The sequence below is a fragment of the Amblyomma maculatum genome, chromosome 3, assembly GCF_055883805.1.
Source record: "Amblyomma maculatum isolate TAMU_Amacu chromosome 3, ASM5588380v1, whole genome shotgun sequence".
NCBI lineage: Eukaryota > Metazoa > Arthropoda > Arachnida > Ixodida > Ixodidae > Amblyomma > Amblyomma maculatum.
In genome coordinates, this window is record NC_139346.1 from 100,699,659 (window position 1) to 100,713,131 (window position 13,473).

At 41.8% G+C, this 13,473-nt stretch overlaps 1 protein-coding gene across 1 annotated transcript in view; it reads left to right on the forward strand.

Annotated features, from left to right (window-relative positions):
* LOC146195431 (putative sodium-dependent multivitamin transporter) overlaps positions 1-13,473 on the forward strand; it is a 136,132-nt gene that overhangs the window by 44,253 nt on the left and 78,406 nt on the right. The window contains exons 7-12 of the mRNA XM_084596794.1: positions 1,884-2,024; positions 2,101-2,230; positions 7,335-7,423; positions 7,756-7,865; positions 8,937-9,004; positions 9,091-9,177. Coding sequence (XP_084452920.1) covers positions 1,884-2,024; positions 2,101-2,230; positions 7,335-7,423; positions 7,756-7,865; positions 8,937-9,004; positions 9,091-9,177 — 625 coding nt within the window. The remainder of the gene's footprint in view (positions 1-1,883; positions 2,025-2,100; positions 2,231-7,334; positions 7,424-7,755; positions 7,866-8,936; positions 9,005-9,090; positions 9,178-13,473) is intronic.

The following is a 13,473-nucleotide window of genomic DNA, read 5'->3' on the forward strand; positions in this document are numbered from 1 at the left end:
CGGTTTTCATTATTATACCGGATATTTTTCATTGAACGGAGAGTACTTAATAGGCACATTTCTGTGCAAGAAATCCCCCTAGATATATCATATATCATAACTGCCACTACCATTAATTTAAACCTATCTTATCCACTCAACTGTCTGTGAACGCCACAAACTAAAGCTTTTTTATGTGGCGTCACTAAATCTACGCAAAAAAAAAAATTGATCATCCTCTCTGGGTTTACTTTGCACAAAAGGCTCCTGTTTTGGGGGAATTCAACCGTAAAACTGGCTTCTTATTCACTAATATGTTCACAGCTAGCAACATCGGGGTCTAATAACAAATCCTAGCGCTGAGACAGATTTTCTCTTCTTGGGCTCCAAGATTACCCCGGAAGGAGACTGCAGCCATGAAATTAGGAGACGCCTTCTTCTAGGAAAGAGAGTCATGGCTAGCCTTGACCGCCTAGCAAAGAGCAGAGACATTAAACTACCAGCCAAGATCTGTATAACTCATGCTATGGTCTTTCCAGTTGTGAGGTATAGATGCGAGAGTTGGACTGTGAAAAGGCTGACCGCCGAAGAATTGACGCGTTTGAATTGTGGTGCTTGCGGAGACTCTTGAGACTTCCTTGGACGGCCGGAAGATCAAATCAGTCGATATTGTCAACCATAAACCCTGACTGTTCATTGGAGGGTCAAATTCTAAAGTTAAAGCTCAGCTACTTTGGTCATCTGATTAGAAGAGAGGAGTTGCTGGAGAAAGATTTGGTGTTGGGAAAGGTTGAGGGTCACCGGAGAAGGGGTAGGCAGCGAACGCGATGGTTAAATGGCATCCTCGAGGCGCTGCAGATGAAGTTATGTGATGTTAGGAAGATAGGGAGAGAGCGGAAAGCGTGGCGTGATATGGTCCATAGGGTCACGAAGAGTCGGACACGACTGACCGACTAAACTGAACTGAAGCGCTGTGTGGAAACGCCATATGGGGTACAGCGGACATTCACCTTTAAAATAAAATAATTACGCTTGATGTCACGTTACCTTCCTGTCCAGCTGGTCTTCCCGTGCGCTATTTTTCAGTACATTCTGTCGTTGAGATTACTTACCAAGAGCAAAACATTCTAAAATTGCTAAATTCTTTAAGAATCGTAATGTAGAGGCTTCTTTTTGTGTCATTATGATGCGCAAAATATTATATTTCTCCTCAGTGTTAAAAATATTACGAGCCTGAGACTGAGATCTAAACTTGCGAATTTGCATATATTGCTGAACTAGCAATTTGTGCACAATATTACATAATCTACATTGACTGTGTTGCCATATATATTCAATATAGCGGCCGCTACATATTTCCAACTACTAGACTTCAAGGTGATGCATTGATGACGTCAGGAAAACAGGATGCATGTTACAGTGTCTAATTGCAGGCGCGGTAAAACGTTCCCACGACACTAAAAATAAAGTACAGAAGCCAAGGTTGAAATATTTGCAATTGAGCGGAGAATACTTTTCATCGTAATAAAGGTGCAGTTATTATAGATATATTAAACGTAATAACCTCCGTTTATAAATTACCTCATTGAATAGAATATATGCACAATATTCTTAACTCGCTCTCCTATCCAGTAAAATGCATGCCCATCGTCATTAACCTGACTACGCCCACTGCAGGCGAGACACCTCCCGTACCCCTTCGGTTAACCGCTCTCTATGCCAGCTTCCTCGGTGTAATCGCCGAAAGCTTCCTTATCGTACTCGCTCGCTTAACCCTCCCCCTCCCCACCTTTCCGCTGCTATGCCTATGCTGATGCGCGGAAAAACCAACGTGACAGCAACAACTTAATTTGATGCAGAATAGAGATGCTGCCTAACTAAATATTCTTCCTTGTGTTTTACAGGGGAGGCTTCGACATGACCAATGATGATAACATTTGGACAGTGTTGGCAACCTGCGCACCATACGCGCTGGTGCGTGTAGCATTTGACCAGATGGCAGTGCAGAGGTTCATGGCCGCCAGAACGCTCCGCGAGGCGAAATGGTAAATCGTTGTTGCATTGTCTTGCAATATTTGCAGGTGAAACACATTGCGCTGCCAACGTTTAACTTTCTTTTAGGATCCCGATCGCAGGCGCAGTGTTTCTTTTGGCTTTCTTTGTGTTGATGCTCGTCGCCTCACTTGCGGTAATCTTCTGGTACAGAGACTGCGACCCGCTCCTCTACGGTGCCATCACGACGTATGACCAGGTAAACGGTTTCCATAAGATTTTCACTGGCTCACCGATTCAAACGTCATGAGTGCTTTTAAAGCTCGTCCTGCGAACGCGTTGAAGCGTTAATGATGTCGTCGAAAATAATGGGTCCGATAACAGATACTAAGCGAATGGAAAGCAAATTCCCCCCGTGAGAAGATCTACGGTTATATTGAGATGTATGCTACGATTAACGATCCCCCAAAATGGGTCGTTCGTAATATGTTTCCGCTAAAATCGGATGTTTACAATTTATGGGCATGTTTCAAATAAGTATAGTATCGTTCCGATAAATATTTGTCAAAATACTTCACTAAAGGCAAATTTTGATCTTATGACCTACAATTTCGACTATCGAAACGGCAACAGGCGTAAATAGCCTGAGCAGCTATATGTGATCCGTTATTACGCAGGTGCGAATATTTAAGAGAGATATTAAGTGCTTTTTGTCACATATATTACTACGTTTCAATCGTTTTTTTTTTATGCGAACAACCATTTTTCCCGCTACCAGGTGTTCAGTTCAGTTCAGTCGTTCAGTCGTGTCCGACTCTTCGTGACCCTATGGACCATATCACGCCCCGCTTTCCGGTCTCTCACTATTTTCCTAACATCACATAACTTCATCTGCAGCGTCTCGAGGATGCCATCTAATCATCGCGTTCGCTGCCTACCCCTTCTCCGGCGACCCTCAACCTTTCCCAACATGAAATCTTTCTCCAGCGACTCCTCTCTTCTCATCAGATGACCAAAGTAGCTGAGCTTTAACTTTAAAATTTTACCCTCCAATGAGCAGTCAGGGTTTATAGTCGACAGTATCGACTGATTTGATCTTCTGGCAGTCCAAGGAACTCTCAATAGTCTCCGCCAGTACCACAATTCAAACGCGTCTATTATTCGGCTACTAGGTGTGCCCTCCTTTAAACTGATTTGTCCTCTAATAGAATATGGCATTAAATACTTTTCATTATTTTACCCTTTTAGCAAACGAGAGAGTGTTGAGCAAATGAAAACATTTACATTAAATATAAAGGAAAGGCTTAAACGGCGAGACCTAAGTATTCAATTTTAAAGGGCACGACTCCTCCATGAATTTCAGCGGGCCTCGAGGACACCACAGCCGGGTCTAGAGGATTCGATATTGCCGAGGACATTTTGAAGGCAGAGGTCCCAGGAGGCGATTTAATAGGCTGTGGTGGCTCTGGAGGGAAAGTGTAAACAAACTGAAAGGCTGTGTCAAATTTCCTAAATTTTTTTCACTCTTCATAGTCTATGCGCTTTCGGTCTCTCCAATACTTCTTCCCGGTCCTTATGTTTGCACCTCTCTCTCTGTATTTTGTAATTTCTTCAATGGATTTTTTGCTTTCAGACACATGGTTTCGGGCTGGAAAAATGTCATCTTCCTCGCCCTCAACTTAATTCCATCGATTACTTTCGTTTCGTACCATACTAAATTTCTATTCAAATTACTATTCGGCTTCGACATGCTAAATTAATCGAAATATTAATTTTCAATTTTTGAAGCAAATTTAGACCACTGCAAACACGCAACGTCGATATTAGTAGACAGCACTAGAAAAGGCAATTTTGATTTCGCCTTAGTCTCTGACCTGTACACGAAGGGTTGACCTTCCGGTATATCCACCAGATTGGATCAAGCTCAAGGCACCGTCCAATCCTAGATCTGCCGTTTTCATACGCACCACTCGCTTTAATGTCTTTCCATTGGGCACCACTAGTCGAGTCATTGCAATATCTCGCTCGTACGCAGGGGCAACAATCGTCCTCATTTGCGCATATCTGCCACACATTGCCCCAAGACACTGGCGGTAGACAATTTTCATTATTTATTAAAATCAATTTTCAGGCAGTGTTGTATATTTGAGGAGGCATGTACTAGTATCGTTGATGTTTGCCATCTGTGTGAAGAAGCAAGTGTGCGATGTAGGATACGAAGCGAAACATCAGGAGAAGAAGAATCGAACGCCGCCAACCACTGCATTACACCTGAGAAGAAGCGGCCAGAGCAGGCCACGCATCGCTAGTCACGCAACTGAAATCAAATTATTTTTCATCTATTGCCAGGCTTTAACATACATCAAAATATATGCAGAAATGAAAATGAAACCCACGAACTCCTAAGAGCGTGTCTTAGACACACTAAGATTCTCTGAGCGCAACCAAGCGCTCTAACCTTGGTCACCAGTCTAGGGCACACGTTTGATATTTAAAAACTTGAATGAACTTGTGGATATTTTTACGAACGCATATGCGTACCAGCCGGACATCAATATCACAGTGATACTAGGCCATTCGGCAGCTCCATACTCAATGGAGGCTCAGGAGCATAACTAAACAAAAGACAACCATCTTCATTATCTTTAGGAAAAAGTCTAAGGTATACAAAGTGAGTGGTAACCCTTTTTTAACAGTCTTTTGAAGCACGTCCCAGCAATAAGCCCCTTTGCAACAGTACTAAAATTCGTGAGCTATTTTACAGATGAGGCAGTTGGATTCCGATGGTAGGAAAAAGCCACTTTTTTCTTGGAAACATGTTATAGTTCCAGTGTGGAGTTTGAAAAAACATCGCTTTGTTCCCGGTGGAACATGCATCTTCATAGAGAGAGAAAGAACGAGAGAGAAGGCAGAGAGGTTAACCAGGAAAGCTTCCGGTTTGCTACCCTGCACTGGGGAAGGGGAATTAGGAGTTTAAAGGAGAAAGATAGAAGAGAATGATGGGAAAGGTAAGGCGGCGAAAAGCAATGTCACAGTTTCTCAATCAAGTTTGTGTCTCTCATAAAACACATAAGTGCTCTGAAGGCTTTGTCGTTAGACGCCTTCTGTTGCCATGGGCCGAGGATTTTCTCCTCTGTGAAAGGACGGCTGTCAACATGGTCCAGAGCCGAACGCAGCGCATATCTTTCGCTTGAAAAAGCAGGGCACTCGCAAAGGAGATGCTGTGTGGTCTCTTCGCAGCCGCATCTTTCACAGTTATGCATCTTCAATCTTTATAACCTTCTTCAAAACATCACTGCCTGGGCCTCCAGGATATAAGGCCCTGTACATGGGCTCCGGAAACAGTGCAACATGTCTCTGTGCAGTGTTTGTCGCTTAACATTGCTTAAGTAATTCATTGAAAACCTGGAAGTGAGAAATCTGACACTGGAAATCACTCCTTTAAAGAAACCGCCAATCCCTCCTGTCATATACACCATTCCAATAACAAAATTGTGCGAGGCATGTCCAAGCCCTACTTGATACGCTGTACATCAAAAATAGTATTTGACGTTACGGAGAACCATGAACCTATTTTCTGTCTTCCGCATGAACAAACGCGCCAGCCCCAGCCGCCCACTTTGACGTGCCTCCGAAAATTAGCCAGACTAAAAAACTTTCCTGTGGAGACAGAAATAAAACATGCAAAAACGCGATGGAGCTTCTGCATGTTTTTCCGGGAGCAATGCAGCACTTACAGGACTTACCTTAGCTTGCTTACAAAAAAAATGTTAGACTGTTGCTCTGGCAAACATAGACAGATACGCGGTTTTCCATTGCTCAGCTTCTTTTTTTTTTGTTTCTTAGACCTTCGTTTGCTAATACTGCTCTGTATCATGGTAGAATGCTAGAGGGACACATAGGTATTTATAGGGGTTGTAACCTATTTAACAATGGCAAAACTTTTGGGGTAGATGGCCATTCTCGGCTTTCGTTTATAGGCTACAGAAGTAAAGCTGCTGGCTTATGAAGACAATGGAGTGGTTTTCTCCGGAAATCAAAAGAGCATTTGCAGGACAGAGGACGGGATAAAGCGCTTCAATGAGATTACTGAAAGCTTGGTTAACTCGGGAAACTGCCAGGAGTTTTGGTTGAAGGTCAAATTGCGGCCTATGCGAAACGCGCCGCAACTAGCCCAGTGCCGCTTTCGCTTCAATATCTAGATGATTTTCGACATAAAGCAAATTTTGAGTTGCGTCAGATGCCATGTTCTGCTAATTCTGTTGCCTAGATGACGGCACGATTAGAATGAACGTTGTGGTGTGTTTGAAATTGCCGTGTAGGTCATGTGGCTGTGACGTAATGACCCTCTCGACCAATCAGCGTTTATCACTAATGCCCAACTAGGCAACACTCGCCTTTCAGGGAAATAGGATTGTTAGGCTATTGACTAATTCCACGCAATGTCATTCGCTAACCATGAAATCATAAACAACACTCGTGATTGCCCCTAACGTTCAATTGCTGTAAAGAAGTGACAGCGCGGTTGTAATTCGACTTGATCATAGGAGCCACTTTTCAAAATTCTTCCGAGAATATTGAACATACAAAAGAGCACATTAGTAAACAAAATATTATAAGCATGCTTAAGCTTGACTTTAAGAATAGGCATGATGGGGCCTTTAACACTGTCTTTTCATTGCGCGAATTATTATTAGTGTAACATTCGTACACCTCCCAAATTCACATTAGAAATATATAAGCACTAAAATTGGTTTACTACGTGCATCTCTAACACTCCTAGTACTAGCGAGCCTCCGTAAACTGTAATTTTGCGCCTGGCATGCATACGGCCAAAGTTGTAATCCCAAAGAAGACGAATTTATTATAATGAATAGCTTCTAAAATACTCCTATTAGAAAACCTCGCTATTTTGCGCTTCACTGGTCCCCTTCCCAAATTTGTTGGTTTTGTTTGAATGTGAGCTATTGAAATACCCGTGCGATGAAATGTGGTTTTGGCAGCATCGCCTTGTCCGCCAATCGAACATTTTCCGGCAGGCTTTGGTGAACCGCCGTAGGAAATGTCTTTGGTAAGCGCGGCGGTGTCTTTTGTCGGAACGAGCTATATACGCTATCGAGCAATATTCGCATTCATAAATTATATCACAATATTTTTTCAAGATGGGCTCTATGCATGCGTATTTTCTGTTCCGGCGTGTTACTCAAATTAATGCTGGAAAAAGTATTATACAAATACGCTTTGCCTAAGGGCCTAGTTTACTAATAAATGCGATTAAATAATAGGGTCGCAGAAATGCAGCCAAATTATATTCCTTAGTATGAAAAACAGCTATGTTTGACGCTTTGTATTTTTTGTTTCAGATCCTTCCTTATTATCTGAGGGAGAGCTTCTCTGACGTCACCATGTTGAGGGGACTGTTCTTGGCTGGAATTGTCGGTGCTTCTACAAGGTATACAGTGCTGCTGGTAATCCCTAGCTAGTAAACCTTTGAATATTTCCTTTATCGGATGGTACATATCTACCATTTTGATAAAGAGAGACAAACAAAAAAAAAACTTGCGACCTTTTTTAGAGGCGTACATCACCAGGATTTCAACAAAAATGATATTGTGTACAGTTACCGATATATGCGCTATTTCTTGCCATTCACATATTACCACTGTCATCGGTAGACAAAACATGCTTTTGTGCTTACGAAATGGTCCTGTAAGCTTAATTTATAATGCTTGTAATGATTTCAAAATGACACAAGCAGAAACACTTCTCTCCGCATACTTGCAGCACGGTTTCTTCGGTCGTCAACTCCCAAGCAGCGATGATCTATACAGATATTGTCACACCTTTTGTCAAGATCAGCGAGCGCAAAGCAATTATTCTCATCCGTATTCTGGGTAAGATATATGGCATGATTACTTGAAATTTTGGTTTTCTCAGCTATAAATGGCTGTAACATGTATCGAGACCACAACTCGTTGGTTCCAGCACGCATTTTTGATATCATAAAGGGCAGTGTTTGTAGGAAAAGTTATTTTAAAGTCTCTTAGCCATTGTATGGTGAATAAAATTTTCCAATGATCTTCACTCCTACAGTGATAAGCGCAGCTTCAGTTTAGATTAAAAGCATTCTCTAAACCTTAAAAGCGGCACATTAGTAGAAAGCCAAACAATTTTCATCAAATTTGTCATAGTCAGGTATGAGCAGAAGGAAAGATACCAAACAGAGACACGGGAATGGCTCAAGAATGCGTTTCGCTTCGCGCTTTTCAGAAAGAACTAAATCATTTTCTTTTTAAATCGCCCTAGTTTTAATTTTGTTTTGTTCTCAAACGTTGTGTGTATGTTTGAACAAATGTGATTGTTGAATGTGACCACTGTCGCTAGTGCATATTGCTTTCATGTAATTTTCGTAGTTTTGTTAAGCGGACAGCAAAAAAATGTTTAGTTTGTATTTGTTGGGTCCCTTAGACACATAAATTTGGTCGCCGAAGTTTTAATTTTATATACTCGTTTTTATTATAATAAAGCACTTTCAAACTTCAAAAAACAGGAAGAGGTGATAAAGCGAAAATTATATCTTTTGCAAAATGCCACGCAAACAAAAGCATCCTGCATGCATTGAGATGAACTAGAGTGCAAGTGAGATATGTAAAAAGGCACCTTCCACTATCCCACTCAAAAGGTAGATTTGAGGCTCCATGCTGCTCGAAGATACCTTCTTGCTTATAACGAGATTCACAAGGACAATTGTCAGCACATTGGGGCAATGAAATATGATTGTTTTTTGTCTAATCTTAGTTGCCACAGCTAGTCGCGGTGCAACACTTATTCTTTATTGACCACTGTAACCTATCTAACACCGATGTGCGTGCGGACTGCTTTCAAAACCGCGATTCTTGAGTCTAGTTGGAGCTCATGTGTCAGCAATGGCGCAATTCAATATAGCACACGATGTTTCGTTTCAGCTTTTGCGAGTGGCACCTTAATGATCATCTTTGCACAATTTGTTCCATTCCTTGGGAGTGCCACGCGGGTATGTGCGCAGTGTTTTGAACACCACGTCTTCTATGTTGCAGCTATGTCTCCTCTTATGTCTTCAATAGTTTCAATATGGCGCAGCTGTTCGTGTCCCTGTACTCTTCAGGCTCTGGTCCATTTGCGGGTCTTGTGCTGCTTGCAATATCATCTCCATGGGTAAATGCAAAGGTTTGTTTTTTTTCTCATTACCGAGTACCTCCTCCCACAGCCTTTGATATTTATCACCATACATATATGTCTTGAATTTTGTCTAAAACGTTTTGATGTGTTGACTAAATCAAATTAGGACTAAGCTGATGTCACTTAAAGGCAGCTTGGTCGATATTTCGGAACCAGTGTTTTTTTTTAATATACATGCGGCCGTGGAATGGCATTAAGATCAAAACTGAGGTGGTGCCCACGCGTGGGCATTGAGAAGAACAAATTGTAATTTTTGGGTATCAACTCTATTATCAGACTACCATCACCAAATTTTCATGCTAGTTTATCAGCTTCGGATACTTTGCACTTTTTAATTTAACAAAAATCACTAGCTCCCGCATCTTCTCGCACTGAGCGTTCGAACAGCACTCAAAAGGATTTTATCTCACATTGTACATTGCTCATTAATTTTCCAAGGTGTATTTGCGAACAAGCATTTCTGGGATTACGTATACATACTATCGTTTTTTGCTTTAAGTGCCCATAGCATTCAATCGCTTAGTTCACTCCTATTCAATTCGTCGAAGCCAAATGTAATAGTAAAAAATGACCACAAAGTAACGCGCTTAATAAAATAATTTGCATTTCGCCAAAGCAGAGACGTACGTATTAACAATTTTGTAATATTTTTCTACCTGTGCATTTGTGTATTCGTGTTCTCTTGTTATGCTGCTTTGAGAAAAATGCGCAGTAGTATAAAGGCTTTCGTTGCAATGCAAATATTTGCATTATGGCGAAAAATGCTACAGTCATCTATAGTACTTTACCATACTGCACCAAAATCTACTATATAATGTATTACTGTATTGTTCTATGCAGGATTACAGTATTACTATATTGCACTACACTCATTTTTATAATAACTAGAATTTTGCCGCAGACGCAAAAAGGAACGATTAGGAAAATCCGGACAACCCTCACTCGAACTACCCTACGGTGCGGGTTGCAACCAGCCGATGCCTCGTCGCATCGATGATAGTTGGCGATGCTTATTCTTTGTGACATATTTTATCTGCCAGACGTACGCTTTCAAACTAACCTTATTGCACTGTCACTGTGGTACAACTTCCCTTACACAAGCACTCCTCATTACCTCGCTGCAGACGTCTGAGCATGGTCTGAGCAGAGCTTGAGAGGGGAATAACGGTCGTAAAAAAATAACGCCCCAAAAACGCTTATCAAAGTCTAATGCGCCAAGCATAATGAATAACATTCCATTCGGACATAGTACTTTATTAGGTAAACCATTAAATATTATTAGTACATGCAAAAATAAAACTGAACATGGGCTAGATCAAAAAGCGCTATCCTTTATCCGGGCTGCTGATGAAGCTAACAGCAGGAGTCTTAAGCTGAACATCCGGGGAAACCACACGAACTCAGGCTATACACTTGCGCATTCGTTTGCATTCGCGCCGCAAAATGAAATTTTGTTTCTTCTTGTGATACACTTTATTTTAGATTACTAGCACTCGACAGCCTCAGTTACATAAGCAGCACAACGCCATGTGCACGTGTTGAACTGAACCAATACATTTGACGCATAATCACGTATACCGTGTCATCGCTCTCGGTCTTGAAACAATTCACTAGTATTTCGTCCGGAGAACGTTTGTGCCTTTGAATCTAATGTATATCATGGGCATCATCATCATCAGTCGGACTATAGCCACAGCTGGGCGAAGGCCTCTCCTATTTCCTTCCAATTAACCCGACTATTTGCAAGCTGCATTCACCTGACCGCTGCGAACTTCTTAACTTCCTCCACACACATAATTTTTTACGCTCTCTGCTACGCTTTCTTCCCTTGGAATCTACTTGGTTACTCTTAGAGATCATCGGTGATCTTCTCCGCATTACATGTCCTGCCCATGCCCGTTTTTTCGTCTTGGTTTCGTCAAGAATGTCAGTACTTGAGTTATTGCTGTGACACACTCTGTACGCTTCCTATCTCCTAACGTTACCCTATCATTTTTTTTCTTTCCACAGCCCTCTGCGTTGTCCTCAACCTAAGTAGAGATATTTTTGTTAAGCTCAATGTTTCAGCCCCATAGATGAGTACCGGTAGGATACAACTGGTATACACTTACCTCGAGTGATACCGGTAAGCTGATAGTCATAATGTGTTACTACCTTCAAAATTTGCTCCATCCCAATCTTATTTTATCAGTTATTTCCCTTTTGTTGTCCGAATTTGCAATTTTTACCGGTCATAATTAGACATGTCTACAAAACTTCGCAACGTCTACATAACAAATGGTTTTTGTAATCAGTGAATACTATATAAGGGCTGGTTATATTTCGAGTATTTTGCTATGTGGATATGATCGATGGTAAGTATATCTTTTCTGAATTCCTGCTTGCTTTTTGGTTGGCTGAAGCAGAAGGTCATCCTGATGCTATTAGCGATTAGCTTAGTCAATACGTTGTACATAAAGGATAGTGAGCTGATTGGTCTCTCGTTTTTCAAGTCCTTAGCGTGCCCTTTCTTGTGAAATAAAATAATGCTAGCGTTCTTCCATGACTGCCCTACTTTCGATGTCATCAGGGTTTTGTATACAGGGTGGCTAGTTTTTCTAGCACTATATCTCCTCCATCCTTCAAGAAACCTATAGTTACCTGATCCTTGCAAGCTTCTGTCGCACTTCATAGGTTCTAAGGTTTTCTTCGGATTTCAGAGCACCTTATATCATCACCATTATCATCATCATCATCATCATCAGCAGCAGCAGCAGCAGCAGCAGCAGCAGCAGCCTGACTATACCCACTGCAGGGCGAAGGCCTCTTCTATATTCCTTCAATTGCCCCAGTCCTGTGATAGCTGCATCGACTTGACCCCTGTGAACCTATTAACCTCATCCGCCCACCTAACTTCATGCCGCCCCCTTCTACGCTTTCCGTCCCCTGGAATCTAGGTATCATAAACGACCATCGATTATCCTCTCTTCGCACTATATGTCCTGCTCATCCCCATTTCTTTTTCTTGATTTCCACTAGAATGTCAGTAACTTGAGCTATTTCTCTGACCCACTATGGACGTTTCCTGTCTCCTAATGTTACCCCTACCATTTTACGTTCCATAGCCATCTGCGTTGTACTCAGCTAAAGTAGAACCCTCTTTGTTAGCCTCCACGTTTCAGCCCCATGGGTGAGTACAGGTAAGATGCAACTGTTGTATACTTTCCTCTTGAGCGATACCTGTAAGCTGCTAGTCATAGTCTGCGAGTGCTTGCCAAATGCACTCCATCCCACCCTTATTCTCCTTGTTAGTTCCTTGTATACTTTCAGTAAAATGCCGCACACACGCACAGTATTAAGGGAGAAAATATTTATACGCTCACCACAACAGACTAATAGTCTTGTCCTTGTCCTATCTTACTCTCCCCAATTCAAATTCAGTTCAGTATAGGTGCTGCAACGTGCAGTCTCTGCAACGGGTCTTTCAAATCTACCAACCAGCAGAGTGAATGATGAAGCCTATGTTGCTAACAGTGACTGAAAATGGCTTCCTCTAGTGCTTTCAAAAGTGAAAAAGGAAAAACATCGGATCCTTTTCAGATAAGTTGGGCTCGATCCTTTTACTAGGTTTCAAGTATAAACCAGTGACCTTCCGCGCAATGTTTTCAACGAGGTACTAGCTGCACCGAAGAAATATTCTACATACATGAACTATGTGCAAGCTACTGGGAAACAACATCAAATCAATGCAATGCGCAATAGTGTAACTCACTAAGTCCACAAAGCTCATGGCAAGAGGAAATCCAGAGAGCATCACTGGGCGTGACTGGCAATCAGGTTCTAAATGCGCCTGTGCATAAAATTCCCTTAAATGAGATATAGCTATATGATCAGCTTACATAACATCTGCCACTTAAGGTGGCGGCTCCCAGATTCGGCCACAAGCGGATTTGAACTCGTGGTCGCTAGCGCCTGGTAAATTACAAGTTATTGTGCAGGCGAACATACAGTTCTTGCGAAATATACATTTATCAGCAATGCAGATATTCATAAACATGAAGTTGCAGCTGATGCATTCGCAGCCAAGGGCATTCTTTTAATATCACTGGAAGCAAGTAAGCACCGCAAGAAGAGAAAAGTTTCCAAGTAGAGAAGACAGCTGTCTATAAAGTGGCAGTTTAGGCAGAATTACTAGCCTGCTGCGTTTGTGAGGAAAACTCGTGTGACTAGAACACGTATTTTGAACTAAACAAAAAGCTTCTGTCACCCCCAGAATCTGAGCAACTCTCCATCTGTTCCCAGCGA